General features: G+C 39.0%; 2 protein-coding genes across 2 annotated transcripts; one reads left to right on the forward strand and one right to left on the reverse strand.

Moving 5' to 3' along the window:
- Positions 1–1672: 1672 nt before the first annotated feature.
- Positions 1673–7845, forward strand: LOC134741815 (uncharacterized). The gene is made up of 4 exons (XM_063674712.1): positions 1673–1844; positions 2335–2514; positions 6869–6957; positions 7390–7845. The coding sequence occupies exons 1-4, from the start codon at positions 1692–1694 to the stop codon at positions 7472–7474; spliced, it is 507 nt and encodes a 168-aa protein (XP_063530782.1). The 5' UTR covers positions 1673–1691; the 3' UTR covers positions 7475–7845.
- A 110-nt stretch (positions 7846–7955) lies between these two features.
- Positions 7956–14326, reverse strand: LOC134741733 (putative nuclease HARBI1). The gene is made up of 6 exons (XM_063674625.1): positions 14104–14326; positions 13649–13779; positions 13263–13461; positions 11917–12061; positions 8602–8848; positions 7956–8132 (listed from the first exon to the last, which is right to left on the reverse strand). The coding sequence occupies exons 1-6, from the start codon at positions 14224–14226 to the stop codon at positions 7976–7978; spliced, it is 1002 nt and encodes a 333-aa protein (XP_063530695.1). The 5' UTR covers positions 14227–14326; the 3' UTR covers positions 7956–7975.
- Between the last annotated feature and the right edge of the window lie 7236 nt (positions 14327–21562).

Here is a 21562-nt window from a genome sequence, read left to right on the forward strand (position 1 = left end):
ATATATTTATTTAATATTTATTTAGTACTATATATTTATGTATGCTAGTACATATTTATTTTATTGCATAATGCAATTGATGTATTTTAGTTATTCGTAGACGTTAATATTGTAGTTTTCCTTCTTAAATATTATTGTACGTTCTGTAAGTTTGTCTATCTATCTAATTCGAATTTTCCACTCATTTACTCTAAGGTTAGCTGGAAGAAATCCCTTATAGGGATAAGCTCGCCTTTGTACCTAAATTTATATGAATTTCATGTTATCAATTTTTGTTTTGTACAATAAAGTGATTTACTACTACTACTACTACTATTCAGCGAAATCGACTCCACATTCGCGTTCGCGGCTTCGCGCCGCGATTCGCGCACGAGTGTGGAGGACCCTTAGGAATAGGTAGTACTAGCGTGGGCTTCCACACTAGCCAGTGTTGCCAAAAGTCCCATATTTCCAAACATGGAAATATGGGACACTTCGCAACACTGGCGCACGTGTGCGGCAGTCTGTAAGGTAGGATCGCACCGTTTTGACGGTTCGGTGCGATAGTGTGGAAGCCCACGCCAGTACTACCTATTCCTAGAACTGCTCCAAGGTCGCGGTGCGGTGCGATGGTGTGTTACGGCCTAGTGGCCGTATCCCACCATCGCACCGCACCAAGGTCATTGTGCGACGCACCCATAAGTAAGAGCGAGAAGGCGATATCTCTTTCTCGCTCTGACTTATGGGTGCGTCGCACAATGACCGAATTAGTGCGGTGCGATGGTGTGGTATGCCCATTAGGATCGCACCGTTTTGACGGTTCGGTGCGATGGTGTGTTACGAACTTAAAAAGCGTTGCGTGTGGTGGTGGGAGCGCGAAAGTGATCTCTTTCTCGCTCTTACATATGGGTGCGTCCCACAGGCAACGCTTTTTAAGCTCTCGTGCGTATGGGGCCTTAATGAGTGTTTAAATGTATTAACTTACAGTCTGGCAAAAAGAGTAGAAATTAAAAAGTGGCAACACTGTAGTATCGTCCCTTTCAAATCAATCTAAATAATTTGCTCGGATTAATATGACTTTTTTGTATCTGTCAAAGCCAAGGGCCTGACACTCTTTGATAGAGAAAGATAGTCTTATTGCGATTCCTATAAGAGAAAAGAGTAAATAGTGCCATGCTTTGTCCTTATCACCGACCGGGTGGCATCATAGGTAGGATGCGATGGCGAAATACCGATATATATAAGAGTGAAAGAGAAAAAATCCTATGCTGCTCAAATTTTATATGAATATTCTTTCTCTTACCCCCGGTCGCTCGGTGAAGCGTCTATAACTACTTGTATATACTATGTCTATGGTCAAAGCATTTTAATGTTTACAATAATTGTGGCAATAAGTTTAATATTACAATTGACACAAAACAAGATTTTTTTTAGACCAAAATAAATAGTTTAAAAAAATTCAACTACTCATAACTTGACAACTTGAAAATTCGAAAACTTGTAACCGGCAGTTCGCGTGTTATTAGAGTTCCGATTGCATGTTTTAAACCCAATATTAGAAAAAGGATGACACCCAAAACGACCAAAATGTAAGTTGCACAAAACAATAATAATTTATTTGTAGAAAAAATATAGTTTCGTGCACTTCGTTTTATTGTTAACTTAATTTATCTGACTATTTTTTCAGTCGCTCTAATCCAGTGCAGATTAGGATGTTGATTGAATATATGGCTCAGCACCAACGGTTCGCGAACCGAGAATATGACGGGCCTCTCGGAGCGCAGAGGTACGAGGCGCAATGGGAAGCCCTCGCACAGGTGTTGAGGGAGCACGGGCCGGATAAGTCAGTGCAGGCGTGGAAAGTGGTGAGTAAATCTGCTTCCCATAACTAGGATCGCCCTGTGACTTGTCTGCATAGAAGTGTAGTATGTAATAATGTTGAATGAAATTATAGTGCAACTGTACCTTGTGTCATCATTATCACAACTTAATCATTTGGAAGTATAATAGTTTAAAATGAACATCTTAATGATTACTAAGGCCACAATAATACAGGTCACAGAGTGTTGCTTATTAATTATTTCAAAAAGGTATTTATTTAATATGAATAATTTTGTTTATTTATTTACCAATTTATTTTTTATATTCTTTTGCACAGGGTCATCACTTAATATAATTTGGCTGTTAAATGTTTAGTAAATAATAGTAATGTTGTAATATTGCATGTGTCAATTATTTTCTTGTTCAGTCGGTCCCTGAATGCTGAGGATCTTGACACAGGTTCCTCTGTAGGCTTCTATTCTTCTCTTCTTTGTGTCAATTATATTAAATTATTAAGTATATTTTGTCTGTCAGACTTGGCGAGACTTGAGCCGTAAGGCTAGACGGAACAACGCTACAGCTAACCGGGCTAGAGTCCTCACTGGTAATGCGGCAGAGATACCGGAAATCAGTGAGGACGAGCAGCTGGTCCTGGCTGCCATTGGCAGAGATACTTCTGAAGGAGTGGGTCCGGGGGAATCACGAATTGGAGATGTAAGTTCACTTTTCTTAAACCATAGAGAAATAAGTAAGCTTAGCGTGTTCACTCATTCAATTACAAATAAGCCATATAAAATAAGTTTTATAATGCATGCTTTATTAAAACTTATTTTTAATACGGTTTAAGCTTAACGACTATTAAGTTTTAAGCCAGTTTTGAATGTAGTGTAATATGTTTTACCATATACCTCCTACACAACTTATTATTATTATATAAGGACTCTGATGTATGAAGTGAGTACTCTAAACTTTCTTATTAGGGTTCCGTCCCCAAAGGGTAAAAACGGGACCCTATTACTAAGACTGATGAAGGTGAAGAGTTTATTGTCTTGTTACTCTGTTATGTTAATGTTAGGCTGAGTGAAGTTTTTAAAAATTGTTTTAACACTATTAGTAAGTCTAGTTAGTACATAAATTTTTCCATAATCGCATGGAGTTATAACTATGGGTTTTCACTATGAGCTTGGCAAATTTAAGTCATGTAAGTATAAGTAATAATAGTTTTAAAAGCTTGTCCCACTTGATTTAACATTAAATTAGTTAGGCCTAGTCGGCCTGGCCAGCCACATTCGAGCCCATAATAGGCGTAATCCATAATTGCTGAGGTCACCGTCATCGAAACCGATGAGGAGGACTATATATATACAGTCTTTGCCAATATTTTTAGGGTTCCATACCAAAAAGGTACAAATGGAACCCTTATGGTGTGACTCTGTCCGTCCGTCTGTCTGTCACATTGCTAAATATCTCAAGAACTACATAAGCTATCGATGTAAAATTTGGAATAGTTATGAATAACGATAAACAAGCCACATTGTATTTTTTTAAATTTATTTTTATTAATTATGGAAAATGCCCAATCATGTCATATGAAAGTAATGAAAGAGCTGAAATTGAACATTTGCAAATAAGCCAATTTACCGATAGATGGCGCTGTACACAAATATGCTTAGCAATTGCAATTGTGCTTCTGTTCAAAAGTCTTTCGTGATTGATATGAGAAAATTGAATGTTTGTACGGAACCCTCGGTGCGCGAGTTAAACAAACTCGCACTTGACCGGTTTTTTTTTGTTTTATATTGATATGGTACAGGAGCTCAAGGGCGTCGCCAGCTGATGGCCGATATGGCGGAGGGGAGGAGGGGCATACATATTTAATACAAATTTTATTCTCTAGCGGGGCCAGCTGCTTCCCCCTGCTCCCCCTTGGCGACGCCCTTGCAGGAGCTAGCTTTTTCAGATCTTTAATTTTGGGTTTGGTTTAAGCGGAATTATTATTACCCGACTATGGGGATGGGAATGTTATAATTTTAGCAGTCTATGTATGGGGTTTTTGTTGTGTCTAAATTACTGAATCAGTTTAGGTGAATGAGGTGTGTATAAGCGCGACTGGACATATACTACAATAGTTATTTACGATACAAGTGCGGAAAAGAGGAAATTCGAAACGAGTGGCGATAAATTTAAACACGACCGCAGGGAGTGTTTTAAATCGACACGAGTTGCGAATTACCTATTCGCACGTGTATCGTACAACGTTTTACTGTACATATGGCCCTTTAAACTTTCGACATATGCACGAAAAGTGCTCTTTTACGCACTAGTGCGAGAAAGTAGCACCATATGTACTGTAAAATAATATTTAACTGACTTTTTTGAAAAGAAAGAGGTGCTTTATTTAAGAAAAACGAAACCGTAGTCGGGTAAAAGTTTTTACGTTTTGCTTGTTTTCTTTCTCATATCAAATATTTTAAACTTGCATGTGCTGATTGCCTCAGATTGAAGACTACGCTGAGTTTTCGGGTGCTGGGAACAGTGTGGCTAGCAGCACGTTTTCTGCTGAACTGACTTCTGAAAATTTCCTTGTTGTTACAACCCCCGCCACCGTTACTGCGCCCATTCTCAGCGAACAACCCCACTTCTCTGCCTCTCATTTGTTCTCGTTTCCTTCTGCCAGCCCTGCACGCGCACGCTCCACGCTATCTGTACTCCCCTCAAGTCCTGGACTACCCGAACGTCTCTCTCTTACCGCCCCCTATGCTCGTCCCCCGCACCTGCCCGCACCCGCACGTCAAATGCACAGCTCCATCTATGTGGATCCGCGCCCCGCAGTTGTACATCCCTACCCCACGCTACTGCGACCTGCACGTGCACAACAACCCACACAGCCCGCCCGTCCGCCCCGCAACCGCACGACGGAACCGACACCTTCAACAGCTCAATTTAACCATCTGCAGCATGAGCATAATAATATTTTAAGAGTAATTAATTTAATTATTATAAACTAATCATTCTATGCTTTAAGAGGCCGTAGTCGATTTTGGAGCAAAAAAGTAAAATTGATAGATTTAGTCGTTGAAATTATACACGTTTTGTTACGTAATATCTAAATAACAAGTATTGGTTTCTATTACCACGTCTTCTCATCTTGCCTTTTAATAATGAGGTCGCGAGCGTGCGTCACCGGTAAAATATGAAAAGAAGAGGCAGTTTTTAAAAAATCTTAAAAAATTATGGTGGTAAATTATACAAATTGATGTATAAAAATAGTTTCAGCAGATGTTGTAGATGATTTAAGTATCAAAATTACGTTGAAATTAAGTGGATTGTCAGAGATATTGTCACTTGTTTTGAAGTAATTTCTGGAGAAAATTGATTTCGTCTAACTTTCATTTACACTACTTCAAAGTCATAATAATAAAAATGTAGTCTGATAAACGTCAAGTACAGAATATGTGTAATACAAAATTACCATGTTTAGCAGTCCAAACTTTACGAAATTTACAAATAAGAGCGACAAATTCAATGCTTTACGCGCGTTTACCTAAACGTCCATCAGAAAAGCAAACATTACTAATTTTGTGAGTCTGTTTTCAAAAAATTTATCTGATAAAAGGTAGGATAAGAAGACGTGCTAATAGAAACCAGTACTTGTTATTTCAATTAGGTATCAAAAGGTGTACAATTTCACCGACTAAATCTATCAATTTTACATTTTTGCGACTAAAATCGACACCGGCCTCTTAAGGTCGGGTTGGGTTAGAGAAACATTGTTTATTTTTCTGTATAAGAAAACAGTAGACTCTGACCACCTTAGCTAACTTTTGCAAACTTGGCAGTAAGAATACATATGCATACATATCCCTGTAAGCTCCATAAATCACTTAGATACCATTCCCTACGAATGTTACTCTTGCCACGATATTTCGCTTACCCCATCTAACCTTATTTATATGTTTTGTCATTTCTATAAATATACGAGCAATCCCGAAATCTACATTTCGGGATTGCTCGTATCGTACAGTACCAGCAAGCTCGGCCGATTTGCACCTTCCCATACAAACGTAGTTCCGCTCTCATTTTAAAACTACGTATTCGATTTTAATGAAACTTTGCACATATAATGACATGAGGTATATCTATAGGTCTGAAATAAGTTTATATAGCTCCAGTTTAAAAAAACAAACGAAATAGAGCAAAAACAAGTTTTGTATGAAAAACTTAAATTCGCTGTATTTTTTTAACTATGGTATCTGAAGCTACATAAACGAATTACAGACATAGATATACCTTATTCTATTTTAAGTACAAAGATTCAGAGCAATCTAGCTAGTCGTTTTAAAATTAGAGCGGAACTACGTTTGTATGGAGAACCGAGCTTGCCGGAGACCCTTAAATGAAATAACACAACCGCCACTAACGACCGATAAGAGGGTTATGAATTTATGATTTTTATGAAACTTAATAAATAGCGTCTGTGCGGAAAGAGAAGTCGTGGAATGTAAGGGAGCCCATACATTCTACGACTCTTCTCTTTCCGCACAGACTCTAACATGCATTTTATAGAAAGGCTGGAAATATACGGTAATTTTATTATTAAAAATACTAATCTATTTCATAACACTAGACTTATTTAATCCTATTTAAGTAACCAAATAGCTTCTCATTCGTGTGTGGTGTATATCAGTGTTTGGTAGTACCATTATAGTCAAATCAATTATAATATGTACATACAATTTGCCAATTTATTATAGTTATATTTTGTGTGAGTTATGATAACTGAAATAGATGGCGCTGCTGAAAGATATAAGGATTATAAGGCTGTTAAAACCGTCTAAATGTGTACGTTTAATTTGTAATCTGTTTTTCCGCATTAACTCTGTATGCGAAGAAAACATATGATGGGTTGCATATGAAGGGTTTTTGATGTAACTTTAGTATGGGACAAGTAAATAAGTCTTTATGTACTTACAACAGACAATCCCCATTGTTGTAGATAGCGCTATTTACTATGTTATCTGTAATATCACTTAGTTTCAGCATGCTATAACATATTTTATGTTCACAGGACATCCTAAACGAGCTAAAACAATTAAACGAAACTCAAAACAAAAAATTAAGAATTTTAAAGGAGAGGAACGACATGATGGCGAAGAGGTAAGATTTTTAATACTGATATCAACTAACAAATAAACGTAATATATATTGTACTAAGAAGTACCTAACTAATTAAAAGCCCATCGTCTGACCTTGCCTAGGAGCAAGATCTTGCTCGTTTACCATCATTTGATAATTTTTGAGTATTTGTCAGAGAGACCCAACTTACTTACATAGATGGATGTGGCTTTAAAAGTAATCACACTAGAGTCTGATCAAGACAAGTCTGCAACGATTTTGATAGCACACGCAATGCAAGTGTTATTTATACGTCATAATTTCATAGAAGTTTTACGTTTAAAATAACACGCACTGCATGTACTTACTATCAAAATTGTTGCAGACTTGGTCCGACTCTAGTTCATATCTCATACCTTGAATAAAGGAACCACTTCTTAATTATTATTATAATTCCATTTGGTTTTGTTTCAGTATTAACACATTGGAGAACTTAGAAAACTTGGAGGAGACGGAGATCTTGGATGATACTACTATAATAGAAGAGGAAGACGTTTAACCTTTTGGCCGCCAGGTCCGCAAAGTAAAAAGCGGTCTCCCTGTCCCGGTCTCCGTAATTCGCAACTCGTGTCGATTTAAAACACTCCCTGCGGTCGTGTTTTAATTTATCGCCACTCGTTTCGGGTTTCCTCTTTTCCGCACTAGTATCGTAAATAGCTATTTCTCTCCTTAACCTCTAGGTGCCTAAAGGCCTAAAAAAAGGTCTCTCATTCTATTCTCATTTGAATCTTTATTTTGACAAATCAAAGTTCCTTTTTTCTTGGCAAGTTTTGATGTGTGGGCGGCTAGAGGTTAATTTCTTTGAGCACAAATTTGAGTAAAGAAGTATTTTGTTGATTTAATTTAGCTGTCTGGAAGAGGTCACTGACATTAGTCACACAACAAGATTTTTAATGCACTCAAAAATGTGTCCAAAGGGCACTCAAATTTGCCGTTCGAAACTATAATATTTACTAGTCTCTGCTTGGGTATAGCAAGACATACTATGTAGGTATTTGTATCATAATAAAACATAGTAATAAGCAAAATATGTATTTATTAGCCGCGCACGCTTTTCCTGCGCCACTCTTAATAAGAGCCCGTTTTGCGCATGACGATGAGGAAGTTCTTGAGGAGCCCCTTCTTCAATTTCTCTTACGATTCCCTCCGGAAGATTTCTGCAAGAAAAGGGAGAAAATCGGTACCTAAGTATATTAGCATTTAAAGAAGAAATCTGAAGATGTTAATCATTCATGACTAAGACTAAAAAAGTGGAACTTTCTTCATCAATCACCGAACAATAAAATTTATTCCATTATCTCGCCAAGGCGAGCAAAGCGAAGCGCAAGGGCACTACCTACTCGTACCTTTCTCACGAAGCGCTTCGTCGTTTTTTTGAACCCTCATAACTTGGGTCTGGATTACCATATAAACAAAATTTCCGGGATATGATGTCAATAGTAGACTTATTTTTTAAGCATAAAAAATTTCAATTGCATAGCGCTCATCATTTACATTTTATTCATACCTATATAAAGAATGTTTTTGATGGGATTCTATTTGCCCTTATCTTCATTTAATTATTTTAACAACACGCTTATATAGGGAAAGATTATTAAAACAATCTGCAATGTTAAGCACACTTACCTATAATGTTGCATTATGTTGTATAATACGCAACATGCATTTATCATCGACGATGCCTTCGCCGGGCTGTAGTGTAAGACGCGGTCGTGGCCCAGGCACCGGAATACGTTTTTGAGGTACCCATTGGTACGCTCAATTGTGTTGCGCACACGACAGTGCCAGGCCGTGTACCTTGCTTCTGGGCTTCCCGGGGCAGGGTTCAGCACTGGCGTCATGAGCCATGGTTCGAGAGCATACCCCGAGTCACCTGAAATTAAAATGATTTGGTTACACAATAGTTAAGACGAAAGTGGAGAAACGTAGTCCTCATTTTCCTCTCGGAATATGATCGGGAGCATACTCTCCAGCGGCGCCACTTAGTACTCATAGTTAGAAATGATATTAGCTATTTTTTTTTCTTATGTAAATTTATGTACTAATGCTGTTTATTACGTACCTATTGAAAAAAAATGTTTTTCATTAATTTGTGATTTTATTTACTTTCTTTAGTTCCTAACCTAACTAAACGGTATGAGCGAGAGGGAGATAGAAATTCTTCCCGCGCTCCCGCGGTAAGGTTAGGAACTAAATAAAGTAAATAAAATCACAAATTAATAAAAAAACATTATGTTTTTCAATAGGTACGTAATAAACAGCATTAGTACATAAATTTACATAAGAAAAAAATAGCTAATATCATTTCTAACTATGAGTACTAAATGCCCATTATTTTGTTCCATATCACAGGTACAGCCATGAACATTCTAGGTACAGTCACCATCAGATATATCGGAGCGGCCGAGGTGCTCAAAAATATCTGAACACGCTTCTATTGTCAAGGCGTTAGAGTGCGTGTTCAGATATTTTTGAGCACCTCGGCCGCTCCGATATATCTGATGGCGACTGTACATGGTGTACCTTTTAGGTACATCATTTCACCATATAACCCATTGATATTCATTATGGTGGCGCCGCTGCAGAGTCATGCCCCTAAGAGTTAGGAGCATTTAATTTTTATTATTCAATTCAATTCAATATTTTTATTTCGAATAAAAAAATCCATATTATTGTTAGTACAAGGCACAGCAAAACTTATAAATCTATGTTAGTGATAAAAATAAAATAAAATAAAAACAAACATATAAGCTACTTAAATTAAAAACGGCGTGGTGCGGCCTGCGGCGGCGCGTGCAGCCGCACCCAGCGCGCGCACAAAGGCGAGTCCCAGCGCTGCGCCAGCACGTTTAGAATACAGTTTGGGCTGTGGCGAAGACGGTTGATTAATGACGCACACCGTTTTCTAACTATTGCGTCGAAACTATCAGTGTGCGCCTCGGCAAACATAGTTGACGCGCTGCAGTAACGCGGCAGCCCAAACAGCACTCTAAACGCGTTATTGTATTGCACGCGCAGGGCGTTGTATGCCCGCTGCGTAAAACTGACCCACAGATTGCAGGTGTAGAATGTTTGACAGTATGCTTTAAAAAGCGTTAGCTTCACTTCATTACTACAACGAGCAAATCTGCGGGCCAGCATGTTACTACGAACACACAACGCCCTACGCTCCCTCTCTATATCATCATTATCTGACATGTTTTCTGTTACCCAGTGGCCAAGGTACTTGAACTTCTGTACAACTTTTAAAGCGGTACCACAAAGGGCAACAGGTGTCATTTTGTATGATTTTGACCCAGCTTTAAATTGCATTACCTCGCTTTTCGAAGTATTGTACCTTAGCCCATGGGCAACTGCATATGATTCACATATCTTCACCAATTGCTGTAGTGCACCAACCGAGGGGCTCAACAGCACCATATCATCCGCGTAGCTGAGGTTATTAACACACACCCCATCCACGTGACATCCGACATAGGTACTGCTGAGCTCCTCGATTAACTCGTTCATGTATAGATTGAACAGCTTAGGTGAGCTCAACCCCCCTTGCCTCACCCCGCAGTTCATCCTATACACTTCAGAGTGCACGCCGGCCCATTTTACAGTATTCGACTGGTGGCCGTACCAATACTTAAATAAAGCCGTGACCTCCCGAGGTACGCTGGTATGGTCTCTTAACTTATGCCATAGCTTGTCATATGCCACCATGTCAAAAGCCTTTGACAGATCCAAGAAGCAGGCGAAGACTGGCGTCTTGCGAGTGGTGTAGTACTGGACAGTCTGCTTGAGACATAACACTGCGCTTTCAGTAGATAAGCCCGGCCTAAAGCCAAACTGAGCGTCATGAATGTTCAAGTGTTTTCCCAGCACGTCGTCAAGCAAACCAACCAGCACCTTAGCCACAATCGTGGCAAGCGATATGGGCCTGTAATTGGATATGTCAGAAGCGTCTCCCGTTCTATTCTTTACAATAGGAACTACAACAGTATGCATTAAATCCTCCGGCAAGTAACTGTGGCCAATACACATATTAAAGAAAAGAGATAGAATTCTAGGCAGATGACTTCCAGCGTACCTGAGATGCTCGACACTGAGGCCATCATGGCCTGGAGATTTCCCCTTAACCATGTTTTTAATCTTAGCGGTCACTTGTTTCGCTGAGAATCTTATACTGGGAGTCACCACTTGGTCCTCCGTCTCGAGCGTCTCCGTTGACTGGGGTAGCGGTGAGGTAACAGTAAAATGGTCTTTAAAAGCGTTAGCAATACCGGCCAACTCGTGTATGCCAGCCACGCTCACCGGAAGACTCGACTTAATATTGAATTTATTGGTGTTTTTCCAAAATTTGTTAAAATCCCTATTAGCATGATTTTTAGCTAAGATGTCCATTTTAATATCGTGTTCTTGCTCTTGGCAGAATTTAAGCCTTGATTTAAATACCTTTCTCGACTCGTGCATCTTATCATAAACATACCCATAAGCTGGTTTACCGTACGATATCCACCATAAGTACCAAAACCGAGCCTCGCGGTGAGCATCGCGTACATATCTATTCCAACCCGTTATGTGCCTGCCTTTTTTGTGACTATTTGTGTTGTTATGACTAAGCTCAGCACCCTCCTTTAGAACAGATTATAAAATCTGTTTTTCGCTTCTAATTTTTACCATAATCAAAAAAATTATAAAATCAAACGTAGGGGCATAGCTATGGTTAATGTAATATCCAATCCAATTCAGTAACAATATTTTCCATAATGTCGATATCCAGAGAGGAAAATGGGGGCTACGATTGTATGGAGAAACGACCGTCCCCTTTCCTCTTAAGCATGTGAATAATTTACGAAACATCCCTCTTCCTAATGCTTTATGAAGTTTATAATAGGTAAGTATATTAACCAAGTCATGATCTAAGTATAGATACACACATAACTTTCTGCTTACCTAGAAGGAAATATTCCCCAATGTGACCGTTGTACAATCTTCTTAATTCATCCTTAATGGACGAATTGTTAAATATGAACGAGTCATGCACACGGCCAGGAAACCTCGCGTTCACTGCGCAGATTTTGCAGTTGACATCTGCAATCTGAAAAATATGAGGTATGATTTTTAGGGTTCCGTACCCAAAGGGTAAAAACGGGACCCTATTACTAAGACTCCGTTGTCTGTCTGTCTGTCTGTCACCAGGCTGTTCTTATGAACCGCGATAGCTAGATTTCACAGATGATGTATTTCTGTTGCCGCTATAACAACAAATACTAAAAAGTACGGAACCCTCGGTGCGCGAGTCCGACTCGCACTTGGCCGGTTTTTATTTTATTTCTTAATTGAGAATTTGTGACACCCAAGTAGTACATAGTGACACACATATAGTTTATCAAAAGGCTGTCTCATTTCAAACATAGACAGAGAAAATCATACTATCGTTGTCTTACACTAGTAAAAAGAAAAGGATGAGTATAGTTTTTTTGTTCTTATTTATTGACAATTTGATTTGACCAACTATAGATATTTATTATTTTAATGAATTATTATGATCAACCTAGATTACAGCATGATCTTGGTCGATTTGTGTAAGATTGTTCTATAGTGTTTAGGTACATTTCTTTTTTACAAGCCTTTAGCAATGTACCTATGTAAGTAAGTATGTATGTAATGTGTAACTATGTTTGTAAGGGTCAAATCTTGCAAGTTAAATTTGACCCACTTCCTGGTTTCCGATGAAGCTGAAAATTTGCATACACATGTGTGTGACGATACAATATTATGGTACCATCGAGCTGATCTGATGATGGAGACAGACTGTGGTCATAGGAACTCTGTGATAAAATAACGCAACCTAATTGTGTTTGGGGTTTTTAGAATTGTCTCGATAAGTATTAGTTGCATGTGGAAAGGAAAGTACAGCGATAAAAGCTTGTACCAAAAATGAAATTTTTCCAAAAACTTATTTAATTATAATATACTTACACAAAAAGAATTTAAAATATAGGCGTATTGTTTTTTCGAGCGATGTCGCCATACCTTTGGCCTATGCTCTTGTAGGTGGCGCCACTTTTTGACATTTAACAACTTTAACACATATCAGTGAAAGAACAAGGATCTAAGCCAAATAGCGTTCTAAAAGTTTTAATCATGTGTCGAAAGATGGCAGTAAATTTGCTTTGGCTACAAAAATTTACTTTGACAATCCGCCTTTATACTAAATTCTCTTTTATATACATAAACATATATTGTTGCCCGTGATGAGGTTTCTGATTAATATTGTAATTTGTAACTGTACTTACCAGCTGTACATTAAGGGCATGAACGCCTTTACGATTTAGGTATTGCACTCCATGTGGCAGAGGTGGCGGAAATATTTTCACTTGGGTGCAGTCTACTGCACCCAAGATATTTGGCAGACCATATGCATCCTCAAATCCTGTGGCAACTGACCGACGGGACTGTTCATTTCCAGGAAAAATTATCCATTGGTCTTTAAGTCTGTAAAAAGTAGCACATTTTAGAACAACATTATGTAACTACTTGAACATGAACATAACTATCACACAATACCTATCTCATTGCGCAATACAGCCACACTACAAAGAAGTAAAAACTACCAAGATAGCACTTGTGGACCATCACAGTTTTTTATGTCTAGTAGTTCAGTACTCAACATACAACATACCTTCTGTTCACAGCATCTACAAATTGATCAAGATACCGGCTTACAGTTGTCTGACCAATGGATAAACCATGGTCCTGACCAGTCCCACGTTGGTAACTTCCATCAGCCAGAAGATGTAATGCTGTTAGAACCTAAAACAAATACTTAGGTAGATGTAAATTGCTTAATTTTTTAAGTACATTTCCCCCTTTAAGAAATAAAGTTTAGGGTAAAAAGTAGATTATGTACCTAACCTCTGTTATAAACAACAATTTCACCCAAATTTGTATCAGCTGATTTTGTGTGATTGTGCGATATCTTAACATACAAACTTTTGGATTTTTAATATTAGATACCTAGTAGAATTTAGTAGCATGGTCCTAAATGTTATAGTTGGCAGTTGTGTGAGAAGTCTGTTTTACATAGAATACCTATTTACTACCTATATGAGGAACACTGCAATGTTATAGCTTTACCTTAAGGTGAGTTGGCAATCCATCACCCTTGCGAGGCTGGAGGTCGGCGTTTAGTTCCCCACATAAATATAATACTAACTCCTTTTGAACTCTGTATATTTGCCGGAACTCTTTGTCCGGCATATCAAAGGGGTTTGCAGCATCCCTTAGAGTTCGGCGCTGAATTCTTCTTCTTTCTTTTTCCTCCGCAGCAGCCGCGAACCGGAAGAAAAAAAATCTCGCCATCCCTAAATATTGACAATATTATATATATGCAGCGGAACGTTTTAACTAGTAACTCAATAAAATTATTGAAAAACGAGTACGTACTGGTAATTTACACCTTAAAATAGGTTTTTTCTCAAGCTTTTTGCACCCACGACAAGACTTATCGTCACCTAAGAAGCACTTGGATAGCATTAACGAAGTTGAACTGTCAAAATGGGACAATGTGTCAAATTATCCAACGACTATGTTATGCAAATTGTCGTCTGTCAAGCTTCTGTCATCTACCGCTGTCATTCTGTCATCTACCGCTGTCATTCTGTCATCTACCGCTGTCATTCTGTCATCTACCGCTGTCAGATATGGATAACTATCACGATTTCGCGTTATCACGGCCGTCACGCTACCATCTACCGCTGTCATTCTGTCATCTACCGCTGTCAGATGTGGATAACTATCACGATTTCGCCCTATCACGGCCTTGTCACGCTACCATGCTAAGCCCGCTGGCCATTTTCCGCAAATCGACATCCAAATGTGCCTATTTTGCGTGAAACGAGGTAGCGCTACTCTAACCACCCCAGCTCCTCCACGAAGCCTAGCAAAGTCTTCAGGTTGCTAGTTGCCTCCTTCAGTGTGCATGGATTCCCTAGGAATTTGCTCCTATATACTTCTACCTGTTTACAGTCTAGGAGAATATGTTTTGCACATGGGGCAATATAGGGGTAAGTATCTATCTATAATAAACGGCTAGAAGCAAGTTGGTACTCGGTAGTGCCTGAGTGGTGTAGTTGGTGCTAGTCTGGAAATATAAATTACCAATAAGTGGAAAGAGGTAACAAATTTAAAAAAAAACCGGCAAAGTGCGAGTTGGACTCGCGCACCGAGGGTTCCGCATTTTTAGTATTTGTTGTTATAGCGGCAACAGAAATACATCATCTGTGAAAATTTCACATGTCTAGCTATCACGGTTCATGAGATACAGCCTGGTGACAGACAGACAGACGGACAGACGGACAGCGGAGTCTCAGTAATATGGTCCCGTTTTTACCCTTTGGGTAGGGAACCCTAAAAAGGGGTGCTTGAAAAAAAAGGGGTTTGCCTTAAGACCCCGACTCGCGTTTGCTTAGTAGGCATTCGGAATAACAGTCGGAGGCAGGCAACCTTTATTAATCAAAAACCCAATTAAACGCTTCCTTATGAAGCTATGTATTGTTTTGTATTGTTTTTGTTGAGTTTCAATCAACTTGGGAACAAATGGGGACTCTGCGGTCTTTGGCGGATGAATGGGCATTATTTCATTCCGGTTGTTTGATATTGTAGATGATTATTTAATATTTTTTTAGAACACCAGCTCATAAAGACTTTTGACCATGAAATAAAACTATGAAAACGGATTATATCGCGTATATTGAATTTATAATACATCCCGACATTTCGATTTCTTTACAGCGTTCGTGGTCACCCGTTGACCACGAACGCTGTAAAGAGTTCGAAACGTCGAAAACCATGAGTAACTATCGCGGTAACCGAAGACAATATTACTTTTGACCATGTTAAAATAATTATTATAAATTTCGAAGTTATAAGACTTATACCTAAGTCTTTTATCACCTACTCGTACTATCGGCCCGATTCGAACAATGCTAATAAGATGTCACAGAGATACGATACTGACTAACGTCACTTGACACTGACAGATCAGTATCGTATTGCTGTGACATTCAATAAGCATTGTCGAATCGGGCCGTATGTGACAATAAAGTATTTTGTAAACTATTTAAAAAACTGAAAAGTTTTTCTTTAGTTCGATAACCTACTGATGTTTGTTTCCATATCGTTTACAAACTCTTTATGGAGTAATAAAATCTCGTACAGACGCCTTTGTTTACCCAATTCTAAACAGATTAACATTATAATATGATACGGTAATTAAGCCTCCGTGACAAAGATTTAAGCTTTCTTTAAACATGTGAGTACAAAAACCGGCCTAATCTTACCCTTACATCCCCTATTATATTCCTGTAGCCTGCCGAGTTGATCGAATTTTTAAATAACGCTGCGTCTTACGTAGGCGAACACTCGCGAACGCGAAGCGGCGCGGCGCGGCGCGGCGGGCCCACGGCGTTCGCGTTCGCAACGAGATCGCTCACGTAGGACACTTCTATAGGTATCAAAGGATTCACCCCGCACCGCGCCGCGTCGCTTCGCGTTCGCGTGTTGTTCGCCTACGTAGTACGCTGCGTACGGCCCTTACGGACGAGTCTATCTCGCCGCGATATACTGTCGCGCCAATCATGTGCTAGCCCGGCTGAAGTATGTCGCGCGATATCCTTGCACCGGTTCGTTCAAGAACCCTCGCCCGTTCGCGCAGCAATGTGAGCTCTCGGCCGGGAATAAATCCCACTTGTGATAAAACACCTTCTGGACGCGGCGCGCTCTGTGCGAATTAATCAGTTGTTTCTTTCTTGCCAAGGACACACAGCCCAAACCAGTGACAAACATACCACATAGGATACAGAACAGCTTTGTTAAAAATATATAATAAAAAAAATATTCGCATTAATTAAAAAAAAACATAGCCATAATTAGCATTGAAATATCCCTCACAATGGTATAAATAATATTGTGATCGCATGAGTAGAGCCGGAGCAGCTAACAACTTTCGGATCAGCCCTCGTATTTGAAAAAGATATCGGTTCACGTCCGTTGCAAATAAACATACGGGCTGGCGAAAAGCGATCATTTGCGGTGGTTTGATGACTCTGTACAAACCTGTAATGTTTAAAAATATACAGTATATTATGTATATTATAGTATTTTTCCAATTCGATGACGTTGACGTGTCGTTTCAATACAATTTTGCGAGATTATACGGCGATGACACATGTCACCCTACCCATCGAGTTTGATAAATATTATAATAATTGACAAATTAACTTAAAAATATAAAACGCGTGAAAAAGTTTCGGATATACTAAGCAAGCGTTCGAATATTCGAGGTTCTACTATTTCAGCTAATAAGACTTTTGTCTTAACAGGATTTTTCCTGTTTGTCACACATTGTATTTCTGTGTGTCAGAGTGCGAACAAAACAACCCTTTGTAGGCGTTTTAATGAAAAAACACAGTCTGCGGTCCGGGTTATTAATGTGGCAAATTTAAGCCGGGACCCTGGGGTCCAAGAATTATGCCCACAATGCCGGGGCAAAAATATCCTGCGTGAGACACGTTTATACTTACTATGGCGAAGGAGGATAGATTATAGTACATTATGATACAAGTGTGCTAAGTTGGTCATTACACACGAGGCGATATTGTGCGCGCGAGCTGTTAGCGAGCGCGCAATAAGAAAGCCGATGTGTGTAATGACCAATGCACACGCGTTTTTACGACGTTTTTCAACACACTTGCGAGAAAAAAAAGAAACTCATAATAATCAAATTTTATAAGTTAAAACAGTTAGTATCGCGCAGGCGGTCGGGCGCGCCGGTGCCCGCCAGTCTGACCAATTAAAGAAGGCTCCCTTTCCATGCATATTATTAGCAATCAGTTACCTTCTTAACTCAGTCGGATAATATAATGAAAAAGCACGAGTGGAATAATACACTGAAAGAGCACTCGTGTTTAATATCTACGATTATGAGCCAAAAATCGGTGGGATAAAAACGTCGTTTTGAGCAAGTGTGGTGAAAAATATCTTACAGGCCAATTCAAACGTGCACCTGACTTCAAACCGGTATAATTTGAATCAGATTGGAGTTATAAATCAATATCAAATAACTACATTATACGGACAAGTCAGAGCGAAATGGACGCGAGCTTAAGCAAGGCGCGTCGGCAATTAGTCTTCGGACATCATTGCCGGCTTAGGCCGGCAAAATGACCTTAAGTGTAAGTCTCAACTTACATCGAACTTTAAGGGTGTTATGGGTCTAAAGCCGTATTTCCACGAATGAGTAAAGCATTATATATACCTCAGAGGTAGGGATTTTTACCGGCTTTGTATTAATAGAATTACACTCAGCTGGCAAGTCCCTTTTTCTCGACCTCTTTAAAATACTACTATGTATTAACATCAAGTCGCGCGAGCGTCAATTTTATTCCCGGTCGCGCTAAACGGCGCCACTCCAACAAAGTAACTTTCCAATTCATTCAACTTTAGATCAATTTAATTTCCTGGGAGTTGCCAGTTCCGTCAATATGCCGCTCATTTACAGTTCCCAGTTTCATGAATACTTAATCACTAGAAAACATCGCGAGTTTATTTAAGTCTTTATTTGTATTTAGTTTGAAGCATTAATTAAACTTGCATATGGATCTAGTGAGGTTTAGACTAGCAAGAATTTTCATTACATTGCGGTATCTGATAAACATTTTGAATGCAGTTTACCTTAGTAGTTAGCAATGTAACGTAAATTGCATGCAAGTTCTTGCTAGTCTTAACCTCGCTTTGTAGAATTTTGTCTCCAGAATAATATTTGTATTTTATCACAATTATATTAACGTTACGGCGTGGCTACGGCTCAAGGTCACTTTGCCAGCCAAGGCCGAAAATATTGTTGTCAATCTTCTTCTTCTTCTTTTCCTGTTACCCCCTGCTGGGGTGTAGGGCCCGAATCTTGTCTTTCCATTGACTACGGTCTTGGGCAGCTTGGGTAACCTCCTCCCACCCCATCCCCAATACACCCAGCTCTTGCTCCACAGAACGACGCCAAGTGGATTTAGGGCGACCATGTTTCCGCTTGCCGGGCATCTTCCAGGTCAGGGCCACTTTGGATAGGTGGGTGTCAGGTTTCCTGAGGATATGTCCAATCCAATGCCATTTCCGCGTCTGTATCTCCCTGTGCACGGGTGTTTGTCCGGTTATTCTCCATAAGTGAGCGTTTGTGATCCAGTTAGGCCAAAAGATGCGAAGGATTTGCCTTAAGCATTTGTTCACAAACACTTGGAGCTTCGTCATTAGATCTTTGCGGACAAACCAGGTTTCGCACCCGTACAGCAGCACGGCCTTTACATTGGAATTGAAGATCCTCACTTTGGTTCTTCTCGTCAGGGTAGAGGAGTTCCACACAGGTTTAAGCTGGCCGAATGCGGCTCGGGCTTTGTTTATTCGTGCTTCAACGTCTGCTTCCGTTCCTCCACTCTGGTCGACAATACTGCCCAGATAGCAAAAGCTAGCCACTTGTTCAATCTGGTTTCCCTTGATCAGCATTGAAGTTGAATCGGTGGTGTTCTGGCGCATTTCCTTTGTTTTCTTGTAGTTAATGCGCAATCCTTCCTTTTCAGCCTCTTCTGCTAGATCTTCTATATGTTATTGATATGTTAGTCAATAAGGTATTTTTAATATGAGGCTTAATTGTTGCCTTATTCATATTTCTTATAGTTTAAAAAAAATTACGTTAATAGAAGATTTTACTAAGCATATAGCACCAGACTTATATTGACCGGGATATAGACCGTGATTACCTTTTGTATTATTTGTGAGCTCCCGATATTTCGACGCAGTTACATGCATCATGTTCACGGGTGACTGAAGATAGCGGGTGGGTGTCAAAGTTGTGTAGACAGCGCTCTGTCTACCCTCATTCTTGCGCGTCGGCTGCGTTCACTTTCAACATTACCAACGGTCGCATTCACACTTGTTGGTCCGGTCGCGTTCACACTCGTTGGTCTGTCCAAACACACTACACTCACGGTGTCACTACGCGTGTTTGATTCGGATATCACTGGTTTTTTACACACACAAATCACAGGATTCCACACATTTGACAGTTTAAACACATCTTCACGATTGAAATTTTTGTATTTGTGAATCAAAACTCTAATCATATAGCACCACTTCAAAACCCCAATTTATTTGTATTTAGTTTAATAATTAACGTGATTTCCGCACAACTGCTTCTCAAGCTCAAGGCATCATATTGTTCTAAGCCATGTCCGTTGTTTTAAACTTAAACTTTTTAAACCGGAACTTCCATTGTAGTCTCCAACAGACTGTGAAAATCTGCCTTTTGCCGTTCTGTGGAGATGTTTAATAAATAATACCTCCGGCGGGCGGCGGTGTTTCCGACGACTTAAGTCGTCTTTCAAAAAATCAAAAAAAAATCAAAATCAAAATTATCTTTATTCAGTATTAGAAAAGACATATATATGCTTACATTTTTATACAACTACATAGTGTAGTGACCTTATGGTCACTAGGCGCAGCACAGTTAAGTGACCAACCGACGTCCCTAAGTCGTTAGAATAAGGTCTACAATTGGTCAGTCAACTGCACTGTCCAGTAAAGATAACTACAAAATAATATAGGTACTTTAACATTTTATGAATAAAGTAAGCTACGTCTGTTCCCCGTACTAGTATTAAACTGTATCACGGTGGAAACAGGATTCGCCATCCTCTGTTTTCAATGTGTTGACACTTGACAGTCAATAAGCAACATCATTTAATCATTTAATTTTATTAGTTAAGTTAAATATTAGCCGTACACGTGGGTCGTTTGACAAAAAACCGCATTCCGATGGTTAGTTGCAGTCAGAGTAAGCATGTAGTATATGCAAGAGTAACACATTATTCTTAATTTATTTAAGTATATTTAAGGTTTCATGTTAGGATCTTTTTTAATTAATATAGGCCCCTAGTGTTTTGTAAGAAATTATTTCAGTTATAGTATGTACAGATATAACTTTTTTGTTATTATTTTTATTCTATTTTATTTATTATACGTTTACAACTCTTAGATATGTTAAAAAATCTTATATAATCTTATACCTGATATTACAGTGTATAAAAAAAAAATGGAATTAAACAATAAACTACAAAACTAACTAAAATATTTTATTCAAAAAGACCTCCGCGAGCTGTACCGGGTGCAAAGGTGCCCATCACACTTGCCGCGTTACCACGTTGGATAGCGATGGCCAACCTTTGCACCAGGTACGAACCCGCGCGAGCATCAGAGGTCCTCTCCCTAATCCTATGTCCCACCTCCCTAATACAATACAATTATACAATTATACAATTTTACAATTATACAATTTTAATTAGGTTTTATACCAAGTACCTACATACGCTCGACGTCAAAAATGAGACTTATATAATAACTATAATCAATACGTTATTATTTACATAATATCTATAGGTATGTGTGTGAAAAATAAGAAAGCATATTTAACATAAGTTGCCTGTACCATCGTCCATACTGTTGACAGACAACTCTTTATTTCAAGTTTATAACGATGATAAGCTTATAA

This window comes from Cydia strobilella, chromosome 5 (genome assembly GCF_947568885.1).
Source record: "Cydia strobilella chromosome 5, ilCydStro3.1, whole genome shotgun sequence".
Taxonomy (NCBI): Eukaryota; Metazoa; Arthropoda; class Insecta; order Lepidoptera; family Tortricidae; genus Cydia; species Cydia strobilella.